The sequence below is a fragment of the Dipodomys spectabilis genome, unplaced genomic scaffold (genome assembly GCF_019054845.1).
Source record: "Dipodomys spectabilis isolate Male_0828 unplaced genomic scaffold, ASM1905484v1 ptg000699l, whole genome shotgun sequence".
NCBI lineage: Eukaryota > Metazoa > Chordata > Mammalia > Rodentia > Heteromyidae > Dipodomys > Dipodomys spectabilis.
Genome location: NW_024871376.1, coordinates 947,501 through 974,665, shown reverse-complemented (window position 1 = coordinate 974,665; position 27,165 = coordinate 947,501). Strand labels below are relative to the sequence as shown.

The window sequence follows — 27,165 nt, the reverse complement described above, 5'->3', positions numbered from 1 at the left end:
TTAGGGAGGAAGGAAATCCACAAGGGATATTTCTTTAAAAGGAAAAATTAATCTGGAAGAAATTAAATTTGGATATCGATGTACTGGGGCAGGGGGAGCTGTCATAGCAAAGATACAGCCTAGCAGTGCTTGGCAGGCAGTGGAGTGCTGTTTTCTGTAAGTAAGGACAAATAAGTTGTTCTATACAAATGCTTGTGTGAAGTAACTGGGGTAGATGAATTTAATAAGGGCAGGTTGTAACCAGATCTTGGACCTATCCTTTAGGTTATGAGTTACATATTGGTTGTTTTGGATCTATAGGCCCTATCCATAGGGTTCCACAGACATATTTTACTTGGTTGGAACAGATTGTTTTTTTTTTTTTTTTAATGAAGCAATTCAAGTCAGACACTAGTGTGTCTATAATCCTGTAACTAGTGTGTCTGTAGTACCTGGCTACTCCAGGTTGAGATCTAAGGATCATTGTTGAAAGTCAGACCCGGCAGGAAAGTCCATGAAATTCTTTTCTCCAATTAACTATCAAAAAGTCAGAAATAGAGCTGTGGCTCAAGTGGTAGAGAGCTGATGTCAACCAAAAAAGCTCAGGGACCAGCACACACACATGATTTGGCCAGCACACACAATTAGGGCATTTCGTATTGAAGCACGTACTTCTGCATGAAAACAGTTGGCTTTTTGAGCCAGAACTTGCGTGTACTTTTCTGTTCACCATAGTGCCACTAAGGTTGTCCTTTCATTATCTAGTTGGTCATCGAGCCTTGAAATTAGGTGCCATGAGACTGCTCTGACTGCATACTTCAGGCTTGGTTTAAGCCCCAGGTTGCCACCTGTATCTTTGACTGGCTGGCTATAGATAGGGAGTTTCTACAACCCCTTTCTCATGTTCAGTAGTTTTCTGTAATGGCTCACAGAACTCAGGAAATGATGCTGTACTTATCACCATCATTCAGGGGATTCCAAAGGGTTTCTGAGCTCTTTTTCCAGGAAGGGGGCAGAGAGCAACAGCATCAGATGCCAAATATACATTTACTATATGTAGGTTTGGGTTTTGGGGGAAAAAATCCTGCTGGATCTCTTCCCAAAGTTGTTATAAATTGTTATACTAACTCTGGCAGCATATAAAAGTGTTAATTGCATTACATGCTTGTGAGCAACTAGGCATTGTCAGACTTCTTATAGGTGTGAAATAGTATATGATGATTTTAACTTCTATTTCCCTCGTGATTAATGATTTGATCGTCTGTTCACATACCTGTTGGCTACCTGAGTATGCTTTTAAGAGAACTGCCTATTCAGAGCTTTGACCCTTTTAAGAAAGTGAATTGTATCAAAGGACATGAGCACAACAGATTCAAAGATCTTTATTGTCTTTTTGTTTCTAGGACCAGACCACACTTTATTTTATAAAGTAGGGTAGTGTTCCAGTGAGCCCAGCAGGGGAGTTTGGTGTTATAGACCAATCTCTTTGTTTAATGATATGGAACTTTAGCATAGGATTTTGATGTTTAGTCTGATCTGAGATCTAAGATCCCAGTATAGGAGTTTAGTCCAAAACCATGTAAATATAGTTTCTCCTTAATAGAATTTATACATATGTATTGTAAATGTGTGTGTACATGTATTTTTTTGTTGTTGCTAGGTTTTTGAGACAGAATCTCACCCTGCACCTTTGAACTTGCTGCCCTCCTGTCTCAGCCTTTCAGTGCTGGCTTTACAGGTGGGACACCATGCTTGGCGCACGCAAGTGCACACGCACACACACAGTCACCCCCCATATGTGTATATGTTATATATATGTCCATATTTATTATAGAAAAAGTGAAGTAATGTAGACACTAGAATCAGAAAGTTTCCCTGATAATAGCTGTTACTTTTGGTGTATATTCTTCCCTTTCTATGTATCTATACATACTCAAATATTTTCTTCCATGCATTTTTTTTTTAAATTTTATTTTATTTATTTTTTTGTGAACATACTGTACAGAGGGGTTACAATTACATGGGCAGGATAATGCGTACATTTCTTATCAAGCATTGCAGCCTCCTCCTTTGTTTACCCTTCACATCCCTTCCCAGCCTCCCCCCTCCATGCATGTTTTGTATGTATTTTTTCACATATGTAACTGTTTCAAAACTCAACAACACGGCATCTATAACTGTTATACATTGCTTTATAATTCCTTGATGCAGTATCTAATGTGTACATTTCTTTATAATTCTTTGATGCAGTATCTAATGTGTATGGATGTGGAAGTGACTAAACTGCTTTATTAGACATAGTGTCATCATCATTATTATGACTTGCATTCCTGGGGTTCGAACTTGGGCCTTGTGCTACTTAGGTCTTCTCCTTTGCCTCGCCTCCTTTCTCTTTCTTTCTTTTTTCTTTCTCTCTCTCCTTCCCTGCCTGCCTGACTCCCTCCCTCCCTTTCTCTCTCTTTCTTTTTCCTTTCTTTGTGCTGGCCATGTGACCTAGGGCCTCATGTATTATAGGCAAGTGCTCTACCCTGAGCTATACTCCCAGTCCTCCATTTTAGCATTTTAATAGCTTTGAAAAACTTCTAATTTGATTAAAGAATTAGTAAATTTCTTTTTTAATTACTAGTAACATTGGATAAATTGTACATTTGTGGCTATTTGTATTTCTGTTTCTACTTTTATTTTATTTTAGGTCTGAGACTGGGATTCATGCTTTGTACCTGACACTTTCACTCACTGGCTAGCGCTCGATCAACTGAGCTATATCTCCAACCTCTGTTTCTACTTTTGTGCTTCCAATACTGGGTGTTTCTGTTTCAGTAATCATTTTTTAAGTTGGCTTGTGTCAGTAATGTAGCTGATGTTGGTTAATGAGTGTCTACTTTGACAGGAGCTGAGATCAGAATATTAGGCCTGGGATCTCAGCCTGCTTCTGCATGTCTGCCTGTTTGGTTTTTGAAAGCTTTGACAAATGTATTAAAAAAGAAGCATACCCTAAGCAATTAAAATCTATGAAATCACAGATTTGCTGGGATAGTTATATTTTCTTAAAATCTTGGTTTAAATTAAATGTATAGCTACTAAACATACTTTCATGAACCAACAGTAGTTAACCTGAGTGGTAAACTTTCAGAAACATCTTTTTAGTATACTCCTTCACCTGTTTTCCATCCTTTCATGAATTATTTATTTACTGTGCATCTATAAAAGATATGGCCTTTCTTTCCCTGAGAGTGTTTTGCTGTATACCTCAGATTCACTGTATAACTCAGGCTGTCCTCAAACTTAAAATCTTTCACTTGAATCTCCTACATGTTGGGATTACAGGCATGCACCATCATACCTAACAACTGTACTTAAAAACGCACAAGTGGAGGAGACTATGATTGAAGTATGCATGTACGCATTGTATGCATGTGTGAAAAGGTTATAGTGAAACCCATTTAAAAAATGGTGGGAAAGAAAAGGAGGTGGGGCTGGGAGGTAATAAGAATAATAGTGGATATGATCCAAGTGTGTTTTGTGCATGTATGTAAATATCACAGTGAAACGCTTCACGTCGTGTAGTTAACTTGTGTTAATAAAAATCCGGAGAAAGCCACCACCAGTGGCTCACACCTGTAATCCTAGTTACTCAGGAGGCTGAGATCTGAGGATTGCAGTTCAAAGCCAGCCCAGGCGGGAAAGTCCGTGAGACTCTTACCTCCAATAAACCACTCAGAAAACTGGAAGTGGTGAAGTGGCTCAAGTGGTAGAGTGCTAGCCTTGAGCTGAAGAGCTGAGGGACAGTGCCCAGGCCCAGAGTTCAAGCCCCATGACTGAGAGAATGAACGAATGAATGAATAAATAAGTAAATGAATGCGGAGAAGCCCAGCACTGGTGGCTCACACCTGTAATGGAGTCTGAGATCCTAGGATTGCGATTTGAAGCCAGCCCAGGCTAGAAAGTCCAAAAGCTGGGAGTAGAGCTGTGGCTCAAGTGGTAGAATGCTAGCCTTGAGCAAAAGGAATTCAGGGGCAGTGCCCAGGCCCAGAACAGACCTTCCCACCCCCCGTCCCCCAAAGTGTAGAAATCTTTTGCATCTAAAAGGTCAACAATGGTTTCTTAAGGCCACATGCTCACATTTGTCTGTTGTCCCATAACATCTTAAAATTAATTTTGTAGAGCATAGATTTATAGAACAAGCAAATAGTACAGTTTTCATATTTTCTCTCTACCTAGCTGATTTCCTTCACCTGCAGTCTAGTGCGTTTGTTACAATTAATGAACCCATATTTCATGTATTAAGGAAAATAAGAAGTTTTATTCAGATTTGCTTTGTTTTTCTTCCTGTCCCTTTTCTGCTCCAACATCCCATGTGTCCATAGGCTTAGTTGGCATATGTCTTCAGGCCTCTACTTGGCTGTGATAGCTTTACTCACATTTGATAACTGATTTGGGACAAACTAGGCTGGTGCCTCTTACTGGAATTTGTCCATTGATAAATTTCTCTCTCTCTCTCTCTCTCTCTCTCTCTCCCTCTCCCTCTCCCTCTCCCTCTCCCTCTCCCTCTCCCTCTCCCTCTCTCTCTCCCTCTCCCTCTCCCTCTCCCTCTCCATGTTGTTGGAATTGAGAAGCCAAAGGTAATTCATATGTTACTCAAAAATCTTGTTAATCCATAAAAATTGCTTGTCCCATCCTTTTTTCTTTTTATTTATTTATTGAAGCAATCAGCTAGGTCATTTATCCTATATAACTTTGCACATTTGGGTTTTGTTGATTGTTCTCATGTTCTAGTCCTATTTATATTTCTTGAAAATTAGTAGCTAGATTTAGAGACTTGTTAACATTTCAGGTTCAGTGTGTTTCTGCCTCAATTTTAAAAGGGGGAAAAAAACACCAGAAAAATGGTAAACCAAAATTCTGAAGAAAGCATACCATAAAACCTGTGCTTCTACCCATAGTGATTTTCTTCATTCTAATATTCTCTATTCTTGCTAAGGACATAATCCTTGCAGAAACAGCTCCTACGCATATGCATTTTTCTGAGTTAAAAGCCTGTTGATAGTAGACATGAAGCAATCACCTAGCTACAGTAATGTCCACAGTGGTTATTACTTTCACCTAAGTCAATAGTGATGCATTTTGTGACACTGACAGTCAATACTAACTAGACCTGTAATTTTATTTTCAACCTATTCCTTTGTCTCCATTCAGAAATATAATTGTACGTGGTACTTTTGGTAATACTTCAGCCTTAGCTTATTCCCAAAAAAGGATTTGCATGATTACCATGACACATAAAGCACAAGGAAGATAAATACAAAGTGAGGAAAAGGATGAAAAGAAAAATAAATTAGGACAACATGGTGAGTCAGGGGTGAACAGTGCACAGAACAAGGTTAGTTGTTAGAGGAGGTGCACAGTTTAGGCTCTCCTTGTAATGGCAGTACTCTCTATCTGCAGTAGTGTGCAGGACTTCTGTAATCTTAGATGGTAACCATATCCCTAGTTGTCTGGGTCAGTTACTGAACTTGGCAGTTGTGCCGGGTAGCCTCATTGCTTAGTTGGAATACAGTTCTGCTTACCGAGATGTAGGTCAGGTCTCTCAGTGTGGGGTTTCACAGCTCTTTGGAAAATCTAGATGATTTTTCTGTAGTGTTCTTAGAGTTTTGATTGTTATCTTATTATTTTTCTTATCCAGTACCTGTGGTTCTGGCATGAATGGGATTTTTGGAACATTTTGTTTTGAACCTTTGTTTGACAAAATAAATGACTTCATCAGAAAGTATACGGAAAGTACACAAGCATATCATGTCTTTATGACGTTGGCCATGTGAGATAACTTCTTTTGTGTTTCTCCTATTTTGTTTTAACTAAATAAAGTTTGTTCTGATTTTCCAGTTGAAAATCATAGGAAGCCCGACTCAAAACTAGCCTAAGCCAGAAGAGGGAATTTGTAGTTTGAAATGAAAGGAAGACATGGATTCAGATTCACTTTCAGTCTGCATAGCGCCAGTGCATCGATGATGGCATCAGCAGCTCCCGGATGCCCACACCTACGTACGGAGAAAGACATTGCTCCTCTGGCTCTCTTAGAAGTCTTAAGGTTGAGGTACTTTCTGCCAAGGGCCATTTGGATATTTATAATGGCATTTGTGGGCCTTTAAGATGATCGGTACAGGCAGGTTGGCTTAGGCAGCTGACAAGAGGTATTGTGTGTCCTATCAGGTGCCCAGTGATTCTGAGGTCTTGTGTGGGCAAGATATTTTCCCATCCTTTAGAGTATGTGTCCACCACTGAGTCAGTTACTGATTCTAATTGTCTAAGTCATAATATTCTGTTTTAAGAGTAATCTCTAATTTATTGAACTGAGATCTATTATAGGCATTTGCTCTTTAATGGTGGATTAGAATTTTATCTGACCCTTCTCTGAAAAACCTGGATGTATTTTAGAATTGTGAGTGGTAGTTGTGAAGTAAGCAAAGTAAATTCCCCGCCCCCCCGCCTCCCCCCCCCCCCGATTTTGCTATTAATGATTTTAATGGTCACTGCTCTTTCTAAGAGTCACTAGGTAGATATTTGATAACATTTAGTATTTCTACATATTCTTAATGACAGTTTGACATGGACTCAAAATTAATTCCTGGGAAAAGAATTTGGTAGAACTCTTGCCTAGCATGCATAAGGCTATGGATTCCATATTCAGCACCACAGAATAAATGAATAAAGGAAGGAAGGGAAGAAGGGGAGAGGAAATTTTAAAAAAAGTAGTTTACCGAAGGCAAGAATAAAGACCATGGCAGTTTTGTTAGTGTTTTTGAGGTCATTATTTGCCTCCCCTAACTCCAGCTTCATACCCCTAACCTTGTGTTTTTGATAGCCTACTTCTATTCTTCTCTGGCAGATATTGTAGAAACAATAATGTATACTTAGTTACCAAAAAAAAAAATCTAGGACAAGTTGATATAAAACAGAAGTACCAACCTGGGATGCATTGACTCTCTGTGGGCTGTAGTACTCAGCTCAAGAGATGGCTTGCATCCCCTTCCCTTCCTTCTCTCCCTCTCCTCTCTCCACTCTCCTTCCCTCCCCTGCCCTTCCCTCTTTTCTTTCTTCTATGTAGACCATGCTGGCCTGAACTTGCCAGCCTCAGCTGCCGGAGCCCAAGTGTTAATGAAATGCTATAGAAGAGAATTCTGTCCCACTAAGCTTTCCTTATCACACACTTAATACTTTAATGCTGTGTTCTTGCAAAGGAAGTACCATTAGTTAGTTCTTTGGCTTTGCTTGTGCAGTTTATTCTGATTGGAATAGTTTTCTCTCCCCCCACCCCCACCATTGTCTCCTACACTTCCTTTTATTACTTAGTCCAGGCATCCTTTTGGTGGTAGTGGGTGTGTACTTATACTCTACGCCTTTGAGATTCCATCCTATGAGCTTCTGAAGAGAATATCTTGATTGCTTTTTCCTTTTCCTTCTCTCTCTCTCTCTGTTAAGGGTGTGTGTGTGTAGGTGTGTAGGTATGTTAGTTCTTGAATGGTAACGAGTAAGATTTAGTACTTGGTTATCTCGAGTGTGATGATAGGAGATAAAAACTGGTAATGATTCTGTGGAAAGTGTGTTAAAAGAGATATGAGAGAGAATTATAGAAACCCTAAGAGTCAGGCTTCTCAATCAGAAACATTAGAGAGTGACTAGCTTTGAAAAGAATTACCTCTTTCAGAAGAATCAGGGCAGGAGATTCAAAACAATTCCATCCAGAGACAGACTGAGGTTCACTTTTTTTGTGTGTGTGAGTACTTGTGCAAGCCAGCTGTTGAGAAGGCACACTTCTGTAGTTACTTTTTCTTTTGATTTGTGGTTCCTATGGCAATAAAAAGAATTTCAGGACATTTCTCTCCCACCTTTTAATAAACCTTTAGCTTTTGATAAAGTGTTTATTTTGATAAGCTCTTATTCTTCTTGTCTTTACTGACTTAAGGTGTTTCTTGGCCTGTGGTCATAGTTTTGGTATTGTGGTGGATATGGTAATGTTAGTAAATGTATTACACTCCTTGGCCGCAGATACAATCCAGAGCCCACAGATATACTCAATCTAAGTGAATATCTATTGTTAATACCAGAATCCAGTATGAACCATTTTCTCTTTTCTATAAACAGCCTAATACAGTTAGAATACTATTTATAAGTAACTACATGTGAAATTATAATAAATAAGGATGATGATAACAAAAAATGATTGATGATCCACCTGGATTTCTCTTGTGCTTCAGGCTGATATCTCAGGGGGAAAAAGAGAATTAATTTGTATTGTTGGTAGCTTACTAAGCAGGTCAGTAAGTATTTGGCAGATATCCACATTGCTTAGGGTAAGTTCCTCATATGTAGCATGTGTATAAGTGTGTGTGTGTGTGTGTGTGTGTGTGTGTGTGTGTGTGTGTGTGTGTGTATTGGCTCTGGGAGTTAAACTCAAGGCCAAGGCGCTGTCCTTGAGCTTTTGTGCTCAAGCTCTACTACTTTGAAAGTCTCATGGACTTTCCTGCCCAGGCTGGCTTTGAATCATGATCCTTAGATCTGGCCTCCTGAGTAGAGTAGCTAGGATTACAGGCGTGAGCCACTGGTGCCCAGCCCTCTCAGATATATTTTAATGATAATGGTCCAGAAGTTTAAAGACAACTTTTAGACTGAAAACCTTTAAAAGAAAGAAGAGAAAAGCCTGGTGCTGGTGGCTCACATCTATAATATTCATAGAGACTATGATCCAGAAAATAGCACTTTCAAACCAGCCTGGGAAATAAAGTCCAAAGGACACTGTCTTTAAAATAATCAGTAAGAATACAAGTCTGGAGGCATAATTTAAGTGGTAGGACAGGAGCTGGGCAAGCAAGTTGAGCAAAGTGTGTAGCCCTGCACTCAGACTCCATTAACAGCAGCCAAGAGTTTACATTGTGAGTATTACAAGACCAGTATGAAGACACCCTTTCGTTATTTAAGTAAAGAAGGATAGTTAAGCGTGTATTCCTGAATGATCAACATGGGTTTCCAGTTAAGTGGCTCATGCCTGAAATCCTAGCTACTCGGGAGCCCAAATCTGAGGATTGCAATTCAAAGCCAAGCCCCGGCAGGAAGCTCTTCAGCTCAAAACTAGTGCTCTACCATTTGGGCCACAGCGCCACTACTGGTTTTCAGTGGTTTATTGGAGATAAGAGTCTCATGGATCTTCTTGCCCTGTCTGGCTTTGAACCATGACCCTCAAATCTCAGCTTCTCGAGTAGCTGGGATTACAGGCATGAGCCACCAATGCCCAATAAGACTTTATCTCCAGTTAACCACCTAAAAGCCAGAAGTGGGGCTGTAGCTCAAAGTGATAAAGAGTGCTAGCTTTGAGCACAAAAACTCAGGGACAGCTCCCAAGACTGAGTTAACCCTGCCCCCCCCCCAAAAAAAAAAAAAAAATCAGTTACTGTTTTGGTCCTGGCTGCATTTGAAATGTTCTTAGGTTGATGATTGTAGAGGTTTTATTTTTATCTATTTTCAAATTGGATCAATGTCTTCCTGGTCTGTCGAGCAAAAAGAACCTGGCTTAGATTTATTAAAAGATGGGTATATTCCCTAGAATGACATTTTATTCTGAGTAAAGATTCCCTTTCAGTATTGTAGTTAGCACTTATCCCCAAAGAGACTGAGTGTGAAAGTAGGGTCTTTATGACATCTTTGTTGCTGTTTTGTGTGTTCTTTTAGTGCCAGTCTTGGAGGGCCAGGCACTCACTGTCCATGAGCATTTTTGCTCAAGGTTAGCACTCTACCACTTGAGCCACAACTCTACTTCCAGCTTTTCTTTTTAGTGTTTAATTGGAGATGAGAGTCTCACTGACTTTCCTGCCCACGCTGGCTTCAAACTGCAATCTTCAGACCTCAGCCTCCTAAAAGCTAGGATTACTGGTGTGCCACTAGTGCTTGGCTGTAATACCTTTAAATTACCACTGTCTTTACTCCTACCAGGTGGCCTTGAAGGTATAAGCTTAGGTTTTGGGGTGATCAGAGAGTTGAGACCCCATAAAATTGTTGGCCGTAGCACCACAATTCCAGCATGTGGGATGCCCCGGGTGCAGCTGTCTTCCCTACACCCTGTTCTGAAGCAGTTAGCCTGTGCTAGGGAACCAGTAACCACACTTGCCCCAGATCCGGATTTTAATCAAGTCTAGCCTCAACCCAGTACTATGTGATTTTGGAAAAATAAATTACTTCATCTTTTTAAACCTGTGTTTTGTCTGAGTTTTGGAGGAAACGAATACATATTGTGCTGGGGACTGGTGGCACACACCTATACCCTAGCTACTCAGGAGACTGAAATCTGAAGATCACTGTCCAAATCCAGCCAGGTTAGAAAAGTGCCCCTGAGACTCTTATCTCCAATTAACCCTTCATAAACCGGAAGTGGCACGGTGGTTCAAGTGGTAGAGCACTAGCCTGGAGCATAAAGAGGCTCAGGGACAGAGCCCGGGCCCTGAGTTCAAGCAACACAACTGACCAAAAAAGAATACATATTGTCTGGTATTATTGTGCAAAGGTGAAGTATTGTTACCTTTATATGGTTTTTATTATGGTGAAGCACATAGTAGATCCTCAAAAAACAAATGTATACCCACAGAATCTACTATTGATATTAGAAAGATAAAATCTTGGAAATCAGATCCTCAGAGGATCCTTTAAAAATCTTTTCCTAGTTGGGCGCTGGTGGCTCACACCTGTAATGCTAGCTACTTAAAAGGCTGAGCTCTGAGGATCATGGTTCAAAGCCACCCTGGGCAGGAAAGTCCATGAGACTCTTATCCAATTAACCACAGAAAAAGTTGGAGGTGGAGCTGTGGCTCTAGTGGTAGAATGCCAGCCTTGGTCCAGACCTGAGTTCAGTTCCCAGGACTGGCAGATACACACAGACATAAAAACCTTTGCATGAATATGCAAGCCCAATAAAAAGCTTTTAAAAACAAACGGAAGCAGAGGTTTGAGTTGTAGCACAGTAGCAGAACACTTGGCTTTGCCCATGCAAGACCCTGCCTGGGTGCTGTCCCAGAGCCTTCTCCTCACCTGGACATTCTAACTTTTGTAAAACTGTTTGGAAATTGATGTTTTTTCACAAAACTTTCTTTGTTTCCTCCTTCCCCATGTTTTTGTTAAATATTGAATTCTAGATCACTAGAGAACCTCAGGGAGATTATTTTTTTTTCCTTCTTTGGACTTTAACTTTTCATCTCTAACCTAAAACCAGGAGTGGAAGGTTTAAATGTTTTAGTTTTTTTTAAGAATCTCTTTCGTTTGTATTCTTACAATTAAAAAATAAATTGAATGTAAAAAGTTGCCTCTAAAAATAGTTTTAGGGCTAGAGATCAATGTAGAGTAACTCTTAGCATACACAGGGCATTGTTAACAGCAACCAAAAGGTTTAGAGCCCAGCTTATTACCAGAATACTCTTTGAGGAAAGTGTATATGTATCTGTGTCTGTATGAGTACATGTATGTGTGTGTGTGTGTGAGAGAGAGAGTTTGTATGTGCACACCCCTACATCTTTCCATAGTGAACTTGACTATTTTTACTGAATAAATGAAAGTTGATTTACATCTGGGTTTTGGTGTTGATTTGGTATTCGTTGCACTAATAGCCTTCCACACCCCCTGACTAGCATGTGCTCTACTATTTGAACTATGCCTCCAGGCCTTTTGCTTAGTTAATTTTCAGAGAGGGTCTCACTGTTCTGGCTGGGGCCAGCCTTGGACAGTGAGAGCAGTAATGGGCAGAGTGTGTGTGTACCATACTTGGCTTGCAGGTGTAATGCTAAAAGCTATGATGGCATCTTAAGTGACTCTGTGATTCAAATAACCATACATAATCCAGAAGAAAGTTCTAAGTTGAACTACAAAGATATTGGAAGGCTATTGTTATTATTACTACTTGTCCAGCATGGCGCTTGTGGCTTTTGCTCAAGGCTAGCACTCTTGAGCCACCGAGCCACTTCTGGTTTTCCAGTGGTTAATTAGAGATAAGAGTCTCACAGTTTCCTCCTGGCCTGCTTTGAACCACAATCCTCAGAAACAGCTTCCAAAGTAACTAGGATTATAGGTGTATGCCACTGGTGCCTGGCTGGAAGTTTTTTTTTTTAATTAAAGCTATATAATATAAACATGTAATGTATCTGATTCTGATCCATATTGGTATTAAGTATTCTTTTAATAAGTATATGCTAGACTATCTCTGTATATGAGTTTGCTGTAGTGGAATCAGACAAGATTAATTTCTAGTCCTTATTCTGCCTTCATTGAGCCCTCTTTCCCATGTACCTTAGACTGGTTGCTGTTTTAACAGATCAAGCTCTCTTTTTCCTGATTCTCAGTTTCTTTATCTGTAAAAAGAAATAACATTTATTTTTCTGAGACTATTGTGAGAGTTTACTGTGGCTTCTACCTGGCAGATAATAAAATAGCTACTTTTATTGTGTCTGTACAAAATTAACTTAGTGTCTTGTACTTGCCATTCTGTTATACAAAACTGTTGGGGCAGCAAAGTATTTGTGCTTGGAAAATGAATTAAACACACTGCTACCATAGAGGCGATAGTAAACTTTGGAATCACGTTAAGATTGCAAATATGTGACATTTCCATTGCCAACAGAGAGCAATAAATAATAAAAAATCTCAGGCCTCTGTATCTCATGGATAAGCTGAAAGGAACAATCAGCACACTCTGGATCAGAGCCCCAGTCTTCTACTTTAAGCAGTGCTCCACTTATATTAAAGATGGGGTGGTCGTAAGATTTCCTCCACAAGCCTCTACTCTGAGCATGAAAGTTAGTCTGGGACATGGATGCACCTGAGGAAGCTCGTGTAAGCAAATTTGTGAGCTTTCACGGTCTCGGTTGAACTTCACATCCTTTTTGCATAATTACTTTTCCATAGTAAGTTAATATTAGGTTAATTAGATCTGAAAAGGTAGTCTGATTATTATTCAGTACTAGCCATAATAATACATATGCTAATTTTTGTATTTGTCTTAATTCTTTTAAAAGCAGCAAACTGTTAACAAAAGGATGGAAAAGGAAAAAGTAAATTAAATTTTATAATTTTTTAGTTATGTTAATAAACTTGTACACAAAGGCCAAAATAAAAATGACAATATTCCGAAGATTTTTTTTCTCCTTTGAGAGGCAGAGAAGTAGATGCTGCTGAAAATCAGATGTGTCATCAGCTCTTTTATTGGCCGGTACCTATCAATCTGTCATCTTTCTTGTTTCTTTTGCCTTACTTTGTAGGACTCCTGAGATTTTAGGGAAGTACAAAACTGTATTTCTATTAAAAAGGTCGGGGTTTTAACAGTAGAAGAATGGGGAATTTGGTAGAAGACAAGCTAAAGTTTGAAACTTTGGTTCTCCCCTTGTTTGCTGTGTGTCCTTGTCCTCTGAGCCTCAGTTTCTTTACACTGTGGTATGGGAATTAGGGAACACATTTTAAGTGCCTGGTATGTAAGTTCTCGAACAGTCCTGGACATTGTAATAATATGAAACAGACCAGAAGTCATTTTATTTTATAAAAGTATACATATGGTTTCTCCACTAATCTTGTTTCCTACTCAGACTCATAGTTCCCATTATTGGGTTTCATTTAAACATGCTCTCTCCCCACCCCTCTTGATTCTGTTCAGTAGATTCTGAGAAATTGGTGGTTGGCAGCGGACGCGCTGTCTGTGGGCCTGGGAAGCAGCCCTCCCCCGCGGGCTCACTGGGCGGCTGACCTGCCGGCCACAGTGTGCCCTGCCCCGACTAACATTCGAGTTGCCTGCGTGAAGGAGTGATGTGTTGCGGCCTCTAACTGCTTCTTCTCTTCCTTCCTTTTTGTCATCCTGCAGTGTTCTGTGCCAAGGTCTTTGTGGCTAGGCTGCGCCAGCCTGGTAGAGAGCATGTGCGCACTGAGTTGCCTGCAGAGCATGCCCAGTGTCAGATGTCTCCAGGTGCCTCTCTTCTTTCTTGTTGTAAATGTGTTTTTACGTATGCCATGAACATTTGTTGAAACTTGCAGTAGTGTGTTAATCCAATGTTAAGTCTGCTAAGTGTTCTGTGTAACCCTCTGCTTTTCTCCAGCCTGGATGCCCCACAGGGGAGAGCCAGTCCCGAGGGCCCTCTGAGCTAGTGGTTTTTCAGCTGGACCCTGTCCTGCTCCCCTTTTTCTGCTCCTGCCTTTTATTCTTTACTCCTCACCTTGAGAATTGTGATTCTTACGTTTAATAGTTGTGCCTGTGCCCTGACCCCCTTCCTGACATTCTCCATTTGGCTACCTTTAACAGTTCTTTGTTGAGTTGGAGGGTTTCTTAAGTAAAGTGGTGATTTTTCTATTTTGAAACTCATTCTTTTGGTTTGCCTTGTCTTTCCCCTTCAAAAAAGGCGTGGGAGGAAGGAATCATGGTTAATAAAGCCTCAAATTGAGGTTTATAGAGATCACAGCTTTATGCTGCCAGTAGCTCAGTCTGAGCCTCCTCCCCAGGGCCAGAGCTACCATCTGTCCTCAGGGCCCACCCAGTTTTCCAGGCCGAGACCGGCAGAGAATTCCACAGATAAAAGTCATACTTTTTGGGTAGGTGGGAGGTGGGGCTGCTCAGAACTGTTAGCAGGAGTGCAGTTGGTCACTCTCTTGTTGAGATAGATTTCATGCCAAGGCTGAAAACATTGTGGCTATAATTTTTGGGAAATTGTGTTAAGAGAAAGCATGTGTTTAAGTAAATATGGTTTCAATATTAATGTTAACTTTCCATCATCACGTAGCTCAAGTTGTTTCATAAATCCTTCTTTAAAAAGTGATATTATGTTCTTGGCCTCCTGTTGAGACTGCCCTGTTTAAAGAAAGCCAAGGAATAGAAAATGAGAGGGGGGGGCTGGGAAGGTGGCTCAGTGGTAGAGTGCTTGCCTTGCATGCATGAGGCCCTGGGTTCGATTCCTCAGCACCACATAAGCGAAAAGAAAAAAAGCCGGAAGTGGTGCTGTGGCTCAAGTGGTAGAGTGCTAGCCTTGAGCTGAAGAGCTGAGGGACAGCGCCCAGGCCGAGAGTTCAGGCCCCATGACCGGACCCAAAAAAAAAAGAAAATGAGAGGGGTATTGATAGTATAGGTGACCTTACTGACCTCGATAATCTTCTTACTTAAGTTTACAGTCTTTAAATAGGGCTGAAAGCTAGGAAGAAAATTTCATGTGTTTCGGTGTTGGTCATTTTACTTATTGTCAGACATTCTCAGTAGCATTGATTATTGATTTAAATTACTTTCTTTAAAATATATTGTTCTAGAAATTCAGTAGCATAGTTGGAGAGGACGTTCAGATACTGCTCAGTTACATGTTTTAGAATACAGGAATTGTTCCAGTGAGGTCCCAGTGTAGTATATGTTTATCTTAGAAAAGCAACACTTTTCTGAAAAAGTGTTGTTTAGATAGTAAACAACGTTGCATGCATTCTTCTTGGTGCTGTAGAATGGATATTTACATTGTAGTAAATGAGTATCTGCAATGATTACTTGAAATGTTACAGTTGATTTTTAATGGTCTAATGCCTTTTTTTTAGAGCTGGAAATTTAAGCAGGAGAATTGTAGTTGTTAATGAGATCCTAAAGTGCAAGATTCTTTTACTGCATTGAGTTAAAAGCAATTGACCAGTAGAGTGTACCATTCAATTCATTTTAATCATAGTGTGGTTAATTCTTGGAAGGCGGGGCCAGTGTGGGAAAGTATGAAAGAAAAAAGCCTCAAAAGTTCCTTTACTCATCTCTTCAGATGAAAGTTTATATCTAAGAGAAAACAGTAGAAACTGCCTTCATAAGACCTACTTCAGTGAATGGAGCAATGTTGTCTTTAGAAGTATGTAGAGAATTTTATTAACCGAATAGTTCCACTGCCCTCTGGTTGAATGTACGCACTTAACAGAGTAGAATGATCTAATCCTTAACCATGTTTTGCTCTACTTTTGAATGGAAAGCAACTGTATATTAATGGAACTGTATATTAATTATCCATTTGTTGTATATATTATTACTGTTTTAAACACAAAGCTTGTATGTGGTTTTTAATTCTTAGCTGTCTTTTAAAGTCTAAGCTCTTTGTTTGGTTTTGTTGCTAGAGATCAAGCCTACAGTCTTGTTCATGCTCTACAGTTTCTTTACCACTGAGCTATCTCTTGGGCCTTTAATTTTATTTTGTTTTACATATTTCAACATCAGTCTTCCCTCTGTACAGCACTAAAATTTAGTGCTTTGATTTGGATTTGGACTTTCAAAGAAAATCTCTTGCCTGCATGCTGCATTGTGATAAATATTGTGTCACAGCTCTTGACATGGCACGTCTCAACTCAGTAATTTTAAGTAGGCTGAGAGGAAGAACAGGCTCCCTGAAGAAGAGAGCCTGGTCTGGTCACTTTTGCTTGGACCGCTGAAGGCCCTTGATGGAGTCCTTCTTAAAACTCACATTGGCCCTACTAATAGTAACAATAAATTTGCCTCAACATAACTGCTGTCTTCAATCCTGCTTTTTCAAAATTTTTTGCCATTTATGAGAGGGGAAAAGGCTTACCAGAGATTTAAATAAAAACCACTCCCTATCAGCTGTGCTTAGTATTGCTCATGCCCACGAATTAGGTTTATGACAATCTAATAGAAGTAGGAGTAATTACCTCCATTTTCCTGATGTGGCAATTGAAACTCAGTGTGTGTGACTCAAGTTAGTATTTATAAAACCGTAAAGTGGTGGACTAGCCATTTGAATCTCCTGCACTAACCTGATTCCAAAACTGGCTTTCTTGCCTCTTTTCTCATTTGTAAGTCTTGGTTGTTTGGAGAAACTTCTGTATTGATGTAGTTTGTTCAGTCATTATTTACCTGGAGGGAAAGCAAAACAAAACAAAACAAAAACCTGTTGAGGCTGGGAAGGTGGCTCAGTGGTAGAGCGCTTGCCTGCATGCGTGAGGCCCTGGGTGTGATTCCTTAGCACCACATAAGCAGAAAAAGCCGGAAATGGCGCTGTGGCTCAAGTGGTAGAGTGCTAGCCTTGAGCTAAAGAGCTGAGGGACAGAGTTCAGGCCCCACAACTGACCAAACAAAACAAAACCAAAAAAACCTGTTAAATTCTATAGTAAAAAAAAAAAAAAAGTCATTCCCTGTTCCAAAAGGAGCACTTCTGAATCTTAAATCTAGGAATGCTTGTGAAAGAATTTCTGCAAATTTAATTCCATTAATATTTAGTGAGAAACTGATAGGCACTGCAGGGACTCTCCCACTAGGAGACCTATAAAGATGAGCAATGTTGACTTGATCCCTGCACATATCTGTGAATGGAAATCCATACTGACCCATGACACAAAGGAGAGCCATGTGTTTGTGTGTATGTGAATATTTCATTTATCCTATATATCCAGATTTGACCACTTGATTGTTCTGTCAGCTAATCAATGAACAGACTTGGTGAGAGTCTGGTGTGAGATTAACACCGATGGTATTAATAGTGATTTTTAATTTTCTACCTTTTCTCTGTGTGCTGGGCTGTTGGCCCTAGATTATCTCATTAGATTTCTTGTAGAGAATTTTAAGTAACAATATCTATTTGGACAACTGTAGAATCATTGCTGTCTCCAGGCTGCAGAGAAAACGGCTATTTTGACTTGATAAATCTCACTTTCGGGTTGGAACAAATTCCCCTTCATTTTTAGTGTTATAGTGATTAGATACTGTAGTCCTGACAAGTTTTCTTGGAAATCCTCTTGGTGACTTTGAGCTGGGAAGAACAATTAGGGCTGGCTGTTGTCAAAGGTAGACTGGTTACTTGAATGGAGAGCATCGTGTGAATTGAATTTCTACAGGATGTGTTGCTGGCAGCCGTTAATGCAGTGTCTGGACAGCTGTTCTGCTTGTTGCTCTTCCTAACTTTCACTATTCATAGTAATCCCAGGTGATCTGGGAACACTGTAGTTGGAACTTACTGTAGTTGCCGAGCTAAGATGGCGTGTTTTAGAGGATGATTCTTTGGTAGGCAAAATATTGGCTTTAAAGGAGACAAACCTAGATTCTATTATGCTTCAATTGTGTGATGGCCGAGCAAGTTTCTTTCCTAAGCCTGTGCCCTTATCTTTAGAAATGAAGGTAGTTAGTTATGTTTACCTAAACCGGTGTTTCTGTTTTTTTGTTTTTTTTTTTTTTTGCAAAGTAGAAGACAGTAATAGGTATCTCTTATTGATTGACTGCTTTTGGTGGATGAAAATCCATTTCTTTGCTTGCACCAAGTTCACAGTTCAAGAAGAAAGGATTCTTAGATTTCAGGCCATGTCAAAGATAAGCTAAAAGAGCATGCATATGGTAGGTATGGTCCCTACTTTTCTCCATTCTTCAGGACCTCTGCCTTAGGACTCTCACATACTGTCTACTTAATTGCCTTTCCCCTTCCAGTGAGACTGGGGATCTGTCATTTTGTGTTGATTGTTGTATTTGTACTCAGGACCCCAAAAATTTGAAGATTTCCGATAACCTTTATTTTTAAAGTTCGGCTCATGTCAATTACGTAGGTGGAAATTACAATATTGTGTGATCATTGAAAACTTCAATTTTTGTTTTTGTAAGGAAATTTACAAACCTGAAGATGTTGCTCAGTCCCTGGAATGGAAACCAAGCTAAAGTTATGGAAAGGAGGAAAAGAGAGGGAAAAAGGAAGAAGGAAAGGGGAAGGAGGAAGGAAAGGGGAAGGAGGAAGGAAAGGAAAGAAGGAAGGAAGGAAGGAAAGAAGGAAGGAAGGGAAAACCCATTAATACCTACATTCCTGCCTGTTGCTGTTTTAGACTTTCTTCTGCCTGTCTGCTTGGAGTCTGGGAAACTGTACTGGTTCTGTGCTCCTGTGGTGTTGTTTTAACTGTCCCATGCAACTTGCCTGACTTTGGAGTCACTATAAAGGAGCGAAGGAGAACTTAGCAGAGTCTCTCCCCACCTCTCCCTCCTCCAGAACACCTCTGGATCTGTCTGTTTTATTTGGTATTTGGTATGCTCTTAGGAAGATTTTACTGTGGAACTTTCCAAACACATATGAGAGAGAGGGAAGGAGAGAATCATTCAGATTAACAGTGAACACTTTTCAAACTTAGGCTATTTAGGCAAAAGTTTTCCCCAATTATTTTTTCCATCTTTGGTCCCTTCTCCTACTCAGAACTTTAAAGCAAATCTAAGATAACTTAATTGGAGTTTTTTTCTTAAAAAAAGTCACTTTTTGTTAGCATTTAAATTTTTTTTTAAAAAATAACACAGTTGGTATTAAAGATTATAAAAACACACAAAGGCTGCACATGGTGGTACACTTCTGTAACCCCAGCTGCGCATGGTGATGCACTTCTGACTTCCCCAGCTGCGCATGGTGGTACACTTCTGTAACCCCAGCTGCGCATGGTGGTGCACTTCTGTAACCCCAGCTGCGCATGGTGGTGCACTTCTGTAACCCCAGCTGCGCATGGTGGTGCACTTCTGTAACCCCAGCTGCGCATGGTGGTACACTTCTGACTTCCCAGCTGCGCATGGTGATGCACTTCTGTAACCCCAGCTGCGCATGGTGATGCACTTCTGTAACCCCAGCTGCGCATGGTGGTACACTTCTGTAACCCCAGCTGCGCATGGTGGTGTACTTCTGACTCCTCAGCTGCGCATGGTGGTACACTTCTGAAATCCCAGCATTTGAGTGTTTAAGTCAGAAGGAGTAGGAATTTGAGGCTGCCTGGAGTACACAAGGAGTCTATCTCCAATGCCTCTCCATCCTGTTTTCGTTTGTTTTGTTTTGTTTTTTTGTTTTAAAGACAGGAGCCAAGTGCTGTTGGCTTATGCCTATAATCCTAGCTACTCAGAAAGCTGAAATGTGAGGATTGTGGTTTGAAGCCAGCCCAGGCAGGAAAGTCCATGAGATTCTTATTTCTAATTAACTATACTATCCTCCCACCTCCCCATTCCCCATCTTTCCCCCCCCCCCCCCCCCCCGAAAAAAGCTGGAAATGGAGCTGTGGCTCAAGCAAAAAAGCTCAAGTACAGCACACAGGCCTGGAGTTCAAGCCCCAGGACTGGCACACACACAGAGAAAAAGACAAGTTTCTTTGATGCCAGTGTTATGAGTTAACCATTACCATTTTATTTATTTATTTATTTAGTCAGTCATAGGGCATGAACTCTGGGCCTGGGTGCTGTCCCTCAGCTCTTCAGCTCAAGGCAAGAGCTCTACCACTTGAGCCACAGCACCACTTCCACCATTACCATTTTAGACTAAAACTTAAGACAGAAAGAACATGTTACGTATGTCGTTACTCAGTAATATGCTTAATTATCATACATTGACTGTCTGTCAGTTTGCAAAACTCTGTATAACTGCAAATAGACTATTGTTTTATTTCAAAAATTACATGTTCTCTATAGGAGAACATCCTACTCTGTAGGATGTAATGACTTTAATAATGTTAGCTCACAAATGCCTATAAGGATGCATGATTGTATCCATACAGTAAATTCCTTCAAGTGCAATTGCTTTGTCAAAGTCAATTTTTTTAATATTAACTAAATTATAGATAGAGCTGTTTAACAAGCTGTCCTTTTCAATTTACTGTCCCCAAGAAACAAATGTTAATAATTAATTGTCAGTCACTAAATGTGCATTATTTGTTGATTGGAGGTTATGCAGCTATACTTTTTTTTGTGATAGTAAAATTGGATTTCTCCTAGAAAAAACACATCTCTGCTTACTTTATTTACTTACCTTTATGTTACAGATTTGGCCTGAGATTAGTAAAGTCTAAATCTTTAATTAACGATATCTTGACATCCATATTTTCGGAGTACTTTTAGAAGAGTGTAGAAAAAAATTTCTTTTGGTCTTGGTAGCTGAGCTTCTTTCCTGGAAGAGTCACAGTTTATGTCCTAGTCATTAAAGAAAAATGAATGGTTTACCTTAAAAATATTTAAAATCACACTCACTTGTTCAAAATTAAACCAGTAAATTATAAAAGGACACCTAGTAGCATAATGACTTGATACATCTGTCATCATTTTATTTTATTTATTTTTTTGCCAGTGCTGGGACTTGAACTCTGGGTCTGGGTGCTGTTCTTGAGCTCCTTTTGCTCAAGGCTAGTGCTCTACCACTTGAACCACAGTACCCGTCTGGCCTTTTCTGTGATTAGTTGGAGATAAGAGTCTCACAGTCTTTCCTGGCTGGACTGGCTTCAAGCCACGAGCCTCAGATCTCAGCCTCTTGAGTAGCTAGGATTTTACAGCCACGGGCCCTTGGCCTATCAGCATTTTAAATCACTGCAAATATCTATTTAATAGATAGATAGGTTACTGATTTCAAGAAACTGTTTCCTATTAAGATTGCTTTCAATTTTTTGACATTTTAAGCTACATTGAATAGAACCTTATTGTAACTAAACGTCTGTATGCTTCAGGGATTATTTCTTTAGTTAAAGGAGTATGCAAATTAAGAATTTTAGTTTGTTGTACTTGTAAGAAGCTGGGTCATTCTAAAAGCAATTTCTGAGAGATTCCCATTCCTTTTAGTCTGAAGGACATTGGATTAATCGCCATTCTGATGGATGAAAATGAATGTTACCGTTACTGAAATTTCAGTACATGTGCTGGATAGCTAATGAGATGGCATACATATATAAACAGTTATTGGCCATTTTTACTTCTGTTTCATCGATTAACTCTTAATGTCCTTCCACCATTTACTGATAGATTCACTTTAAAAATATCTAATTAGTTGAAACTGTATTAAGTACAGTAACTCAATAATTGCTGATAAATGTTCCCTAGTTTGACATTAGTCTTTCAGTTTTGTTTGTAAAGCTTTTGTTAGCCATGGTTTAAGTGTAGAAAAAAAGCTTTTTATGAGGTCTACTTGCTTTGATACTTTACTGGTTTATTTATGACATCATGCTTTGCAGTTGAATCTTTCAGCTTCTCTGTGATTTGTTTGGCAGTGCTGTGGATTAGGGACTTACATCATCATCAGCAGCAGCATTTTACTTTAATTTACTCTCTGGCAGTGTAGGGGGTTTAAACTCAAGGTCTCTCTCCCACCCACTAGGCAGGTGCTTGCTAGGTAGGTCCTCTATCATTTGAGCCACATCCCTGGCCTAGGCTTCAGGTTTATGTTTAAAAATCATTTATGATTATCGTAAGTAGTGGTACAATGTGTTTAAGTGAAGTGATGAGAGAAAGTCTCCCCGAGATGATAACATTTGAACAAATGCCTGGAGGAAACAAAGGAGCAAGTCAAATAGGGACCAAGGGGAGAGAATTGCAGGTAGCAGGAACAAGCAGTACACACCCCCATGGGAATGTTTGCGGGTTGAGAACAGCTCTTGACTGACTGTGTGTGCAGAGTGTGGGAGACGATGAGAGTGAAGAGGAGCGAAAGCAGAGCAGATTATGAAGGCAGCCACACACTCTGTGGCTTCTTCACGAGGTGGGGAGCCATTTAAGATCTTTACCAGGAGAGTCGTGTACTGTTTTAGCAGGAATATAATACGATATATTATATATATACACACACACACACACAATACATAATACATAGTATGTATGCATCTAGTTGATATATAAATTACATGAAACAGCATAAAATACAATATGTAGTTTACACAGAATGTAATATCTATATAGAATATAGATTTTATATGTAGAACACAGTGCACAGTATTCATTTTGTGGAAAAATTCTATGTAGAGAATTCTCAGTAAATGGATGTGTATTTGCTTGGTCATGTTTCTAATCACTTTCTCATATTATCTTAATCCTCTGAACAGTTGTATTAATTAGGCACTATTATAGCTGTTTATACATGACAAAATTGAGATGGAGGAGGGGAAAAGGAAGGGCCTCTGAAGTTCTGTTATTAGTGCTTCTTAAAGTAGAAACTTTTCATTGTATTAATTATCTATAATTTAAGTTGTACATAGACTTTAAAAACTCTCAGAACAATTATGAATAGGAGTACTGTTTTATACAAACAGCTTCAGTGACCACATTCTCTGTCCACCTATTAAACTAACTAGCTTTCTGCTTTCTATGGTTTCTTTACTCTGCTTCATTTTAAATTCAGAGCACCAAGCACTGTCTGAATGAAGTAAAGTTCTTTATTTGTTTTTTATTCCTGTTGTCACTGTCTTTCACCTCCCAGTCCAAGTCCCAGAAGAAAAAGAGGCCATGTTTTCCTGTTCACTTCTTGGTGGACACACTCTTTGCTAGAATAGCTTCTAGCAGGTAGTAGCTGCTCAATAATTAATCAATGAACAAAAAATAAAAATAGGCATAATAAACTAGAATGAGAAGGATCTCCAAGTTAGGTTAGGATTATACAATATAATATTGTTTTTATAACTACAACTACTCTGAACTTGGTTCTGAGAATTCTATGAATTCTTATGTTTCTGTAAGTTGAAAGATTATCTTGGAAAAAGTGCTTTTGCTTTTAGAGCATATTGTAGTATTTATTATAGAATGTTGGCGTAAAAATAGAAAGAATGATTAGAAATAAATCCTCAACTTAGTGCCGTTTTTAATATTGGCATTTTTTACTGTAGTTTTAAATATTTATATATTTACACTGTGTGTATATATTCGTGTGTATAGGTATATAATTTTACATGCTTTTATGCTTTGAACACTTCTCAGGATGTCTGTAAGTTAACATTTCTCTTGGTACTTAAGAATCCTCATTTTTAATTATAAACTCGCCATCTTTGTACATAAACATTGCCTTCATTTTGAATAACTTAGGATGTATTTCTAGGAGCTACATGTGACACAGCTTGTTAAATTGTTTTCTGGAGTGTGTCTGGGTGCTCCCTCACTAGAGGGAGAAGTTTTTATCAGGAGTATTAAGTTGTATCAAGAGTATTGCTCTGAACCTCATTACCAATGTCAGCTCTTCAAGCTGAGCAACTTGAGTATGTGTTGACTCAGCTAAGACATGACTTACTAAAAGAAGATCTCCTACGTTGTACTTGGCTATGAAAATGAACTCCAGAGTCATTTTCAAATGCACAGCAGCACCAGCACCACTAACCCATGCCTTCATTGAATTGTCTGGGTGCCAAGTTTAGAATTCAGCACTGAGATCATTCAGTTAGAATGGGTTACTCACAAAATACCGAAGAAAACAATATCACTCACACACCTTGCACGTATTGCCAAAGACCAGACACCTCCCGTACAGCGTGCGGTGCTCTGGAAATGCAAAGAACACATTTTGCCAGTTTTCCTGGATACTTTGCGCATAAACATTCTCCTTTAGTATAGGATATGTATACTTTCAGAAAATCAAGGGTTACTTGTAAAATCTCTGTTCTTGTAGGATACACATTAGTTGTTTGAGACAAAAGGGAAAAGTTTAATCCTTTCCTGGTGTGGTAGCTCAAGCCTGTAATGCTAGCTACTTGAGAGGAGGAGATTGAGGTCCATGGTTTGAGGCCAGTCCAAATATAAAAAAATTCTTAAGGGCTGGGAAGGTGACTCAGTGGTAGAGCGTTTGCCTTGCATGCCTGAGGCCCTGGGTTCGATTCCTTAGCACCACATAGGCAAAAAAGAAAAAAGCCGGAAGTGGCACTGTGGCTCAAGTGGTAGAGCGTTAGCCTTGAGCTGAAGAGCTGAGGGACAGCGCCCAGGCCCAGAGTTCAGGACCTATGACCGGACCCCCCCTCCCCCCCCCCCCCCCCCCAAAAAAAAAAAAGAGACTGCATTTCATTCCATGGCAGTGATACTCTCCTATTATCCCTAGCAACCCAAGAAAGCAGCCTAGGCTGGCCAGGACCGGCCAGACCCGGCCCTGACCAACCTAAAGAGGGTCTGGAGTTTTTACTCAAGTGGTGGAGTGCCTGCCTAGCAAGCTCAGAGCCCTACATTCAATCCTCAGCTGAATTGCTCATCTTTAAGACAGGGGAAAATGAAAAAATTGAGGTTTAAAATGCTATTTGTGATAAGTAGGAAGAAACTGCATGTAATTAATTTCCAAGAAAAAGATCACCAAAAGGAGAGGTACCCCGGGAGATCCTGTGGATAGCGGAGGAGAGGAGTGAGTGGCTGCGGCCGCACACGGACCCATGGAGTCCTCAGACCTCGTCTGAGAGGTGTGCTGAGTCTGTCTGACGGCGCAGAAAACAAGGAGGCAGAGAGTACTTCATGTTTATTCTTAGGGATATGGTCCATAATTTGAAGTGTGTACTGCTTATTAGTTAATGTGAGCAAACCATTGGAAAAAATGCTTATAATGTAGTTTGAGATCCACAGTTACAGAAAAGTTGCCAGGTACATTGCAAAGGGCTATTTATTTCAGTGAAAATTGAAAAGTAAAAGTGACTTAATGCTGAGCTGCCATAATATTTCAGTGTGTACTTCCCACATAAGAGGACACTCTTACCCAATCACATTGCAAGTCACCGGTAGACTGTAATGCTGAAACATACTGCCATCTATCTATTCCTCAGTTCCTATTTACCTTTCAAGAAAGGGCCTGATGGTGTCTTTTAGGAGAGCGTTCTAGTTCAGAGTAATGCATTGCCTTTAGTGGTTATCCCTCTTTCAATCTGGAGCAGCTTCTCTGTTTTGTAGACTTTTGTGACGTTGACACTTTCAAAGACTGCAGACCAGTTATTTTGTAGGCCAGATCTGTCAACGTGTAGTTATTGCCTCCTTATGACTAGATTTCCCCTTCAGTCTTTTGGTAGGAATAGAAGCTAGTACTGTTTCCTCACATTGCATCCCAGAGGTAGCACATGATTTTGCTATGTCTCCGTATGAGTAATGATTACCTGGGTTACGATAGTATCGAGCAAGCCTTATTTCACTGTGTATAGTTCTCTCTTTCTCTCCCTAAATATTTTGTGGGGAGTTACTTTGAAACTATATAAAAGTACAATTTTAATCTTTCTCTTACTGTATCCACATGAACGCTTTTCCTATTCCATAGCTTGTAGTTATTTTGATGGTCTAGTCAGAGTTGGCTAGTAGCTGTGTCCAGAATGTTGGGTGTTTATTTCTGTATCCTTTTGATCTGGCCTCATATAGTTTAAACACACCTTATACTTGGTTGCAGCAGTTTTGTTCTGGACTCTTCTCATATTTCCCATACTCATCCTTGGAATCAGCCATTTCTCCTAGGAGTCCTAGTGTCTTCTAGTGAAGAATGGTGCTGATCTGGAAGGCAAGTGTGCTGACTCTGGGCCCGCTCAGCCACCTGTGTGAGGGATACACACACACACTTACACCAGTTGTCCCTCTTCAAGCCTCCCTCCTTCTTTATATGCTAAGAACCACACGAGCTCATACTGATATGCCCGCCAGCTCCCTCGAGTCCCACAGATTTCATTATAGCTGCCTATAAGTTAACCCTTCCTGTATTTGTAACTCAGTTTTCAAACAGTGAGGAACTTGGTTTGCATTTTCTACAAAATACTCAATTGCTCTGGTCCTAGATTCATTCACAGTAGCAGTTTTAGAATCATTTACTCATATTACTAACCAAACTGAAATTTTCTTTACCATTAAAACATTTTTTTGTTTGTGACTGTTTATCCAACTGCTGAGTTCCAGATTCACCATCAAATTAGGAGTGTGCTATTAATTTGAAATATGCTTAGGTTCATTTGTTTCTGTTGAGAATCCATCTCTTTCTCTCCCATTCATTGTTGATGTGGTTATTTATTTGAGCATGTACAAATACTTAATGTAATTCTAAGCGTCAAAAAATATTAAAAAAAAGGCGCCGTGCTAGAGTTTGGGACTGCAGAACTGTGAGTTTTAAAGCCAACCTATGCTACATAGTGAGATCCTATTTTAGATACACATGTCCATCCACACATGCACTCATCTAAAAATGTGTGTCTTTTAAGTTCTGTTCCCAGTGGATAATTGATCTATTTTTGATGACTTATTCAGTTTCTTTATATACTAGTGAGAAGCTATATGTGTATGTATTTTAAACTTTTTCCTTATTTCTTATACAAAAGGAAGTGTATAATGTATAACCTTCTGCACTTTGTAAAAGTGTGACCTGAAAATTATTATCTTCCTAATTCACAGAGGCATTCCTTCTTGTTTTATGGCTATGTAACATTCCATTAAGTTCATATGCTAATGCATTTATGCAGCCGGTCTCTTATGTA

At 39.6% G+C, this 27,165-nt stretch overlaps 1 protein-coding gene across 4 annotated transcripts in view; it reads left to right on the top strand.

Annotated features, from left to right (window-relative positions):
* The window catches only part of Fbxw11 (F-box and WD repeat domain containing 11), a 98,829-nt gene that overhangs the window by 13,964 nt on the left and 57,700 nt on the right, over window positions 1-27,165 (top strand). The window contains exon 2 of one of the 4 annotated variants that reach the window (XM_042672332.1): window positions 13,862-13,963. The exons of the other annotated variants lie outside the window; for them this stretch is intronic. Within the exon in view, the coding sequence (XP_042528266.1) occupies window positions 13,862-13,963 (102 nt within the window). The remainder of the gene's footprint in view (window positions 1-13,861; window positions 13,964-27,165) is intronic. 4 annotated transcript variants of the gene reach the window in all.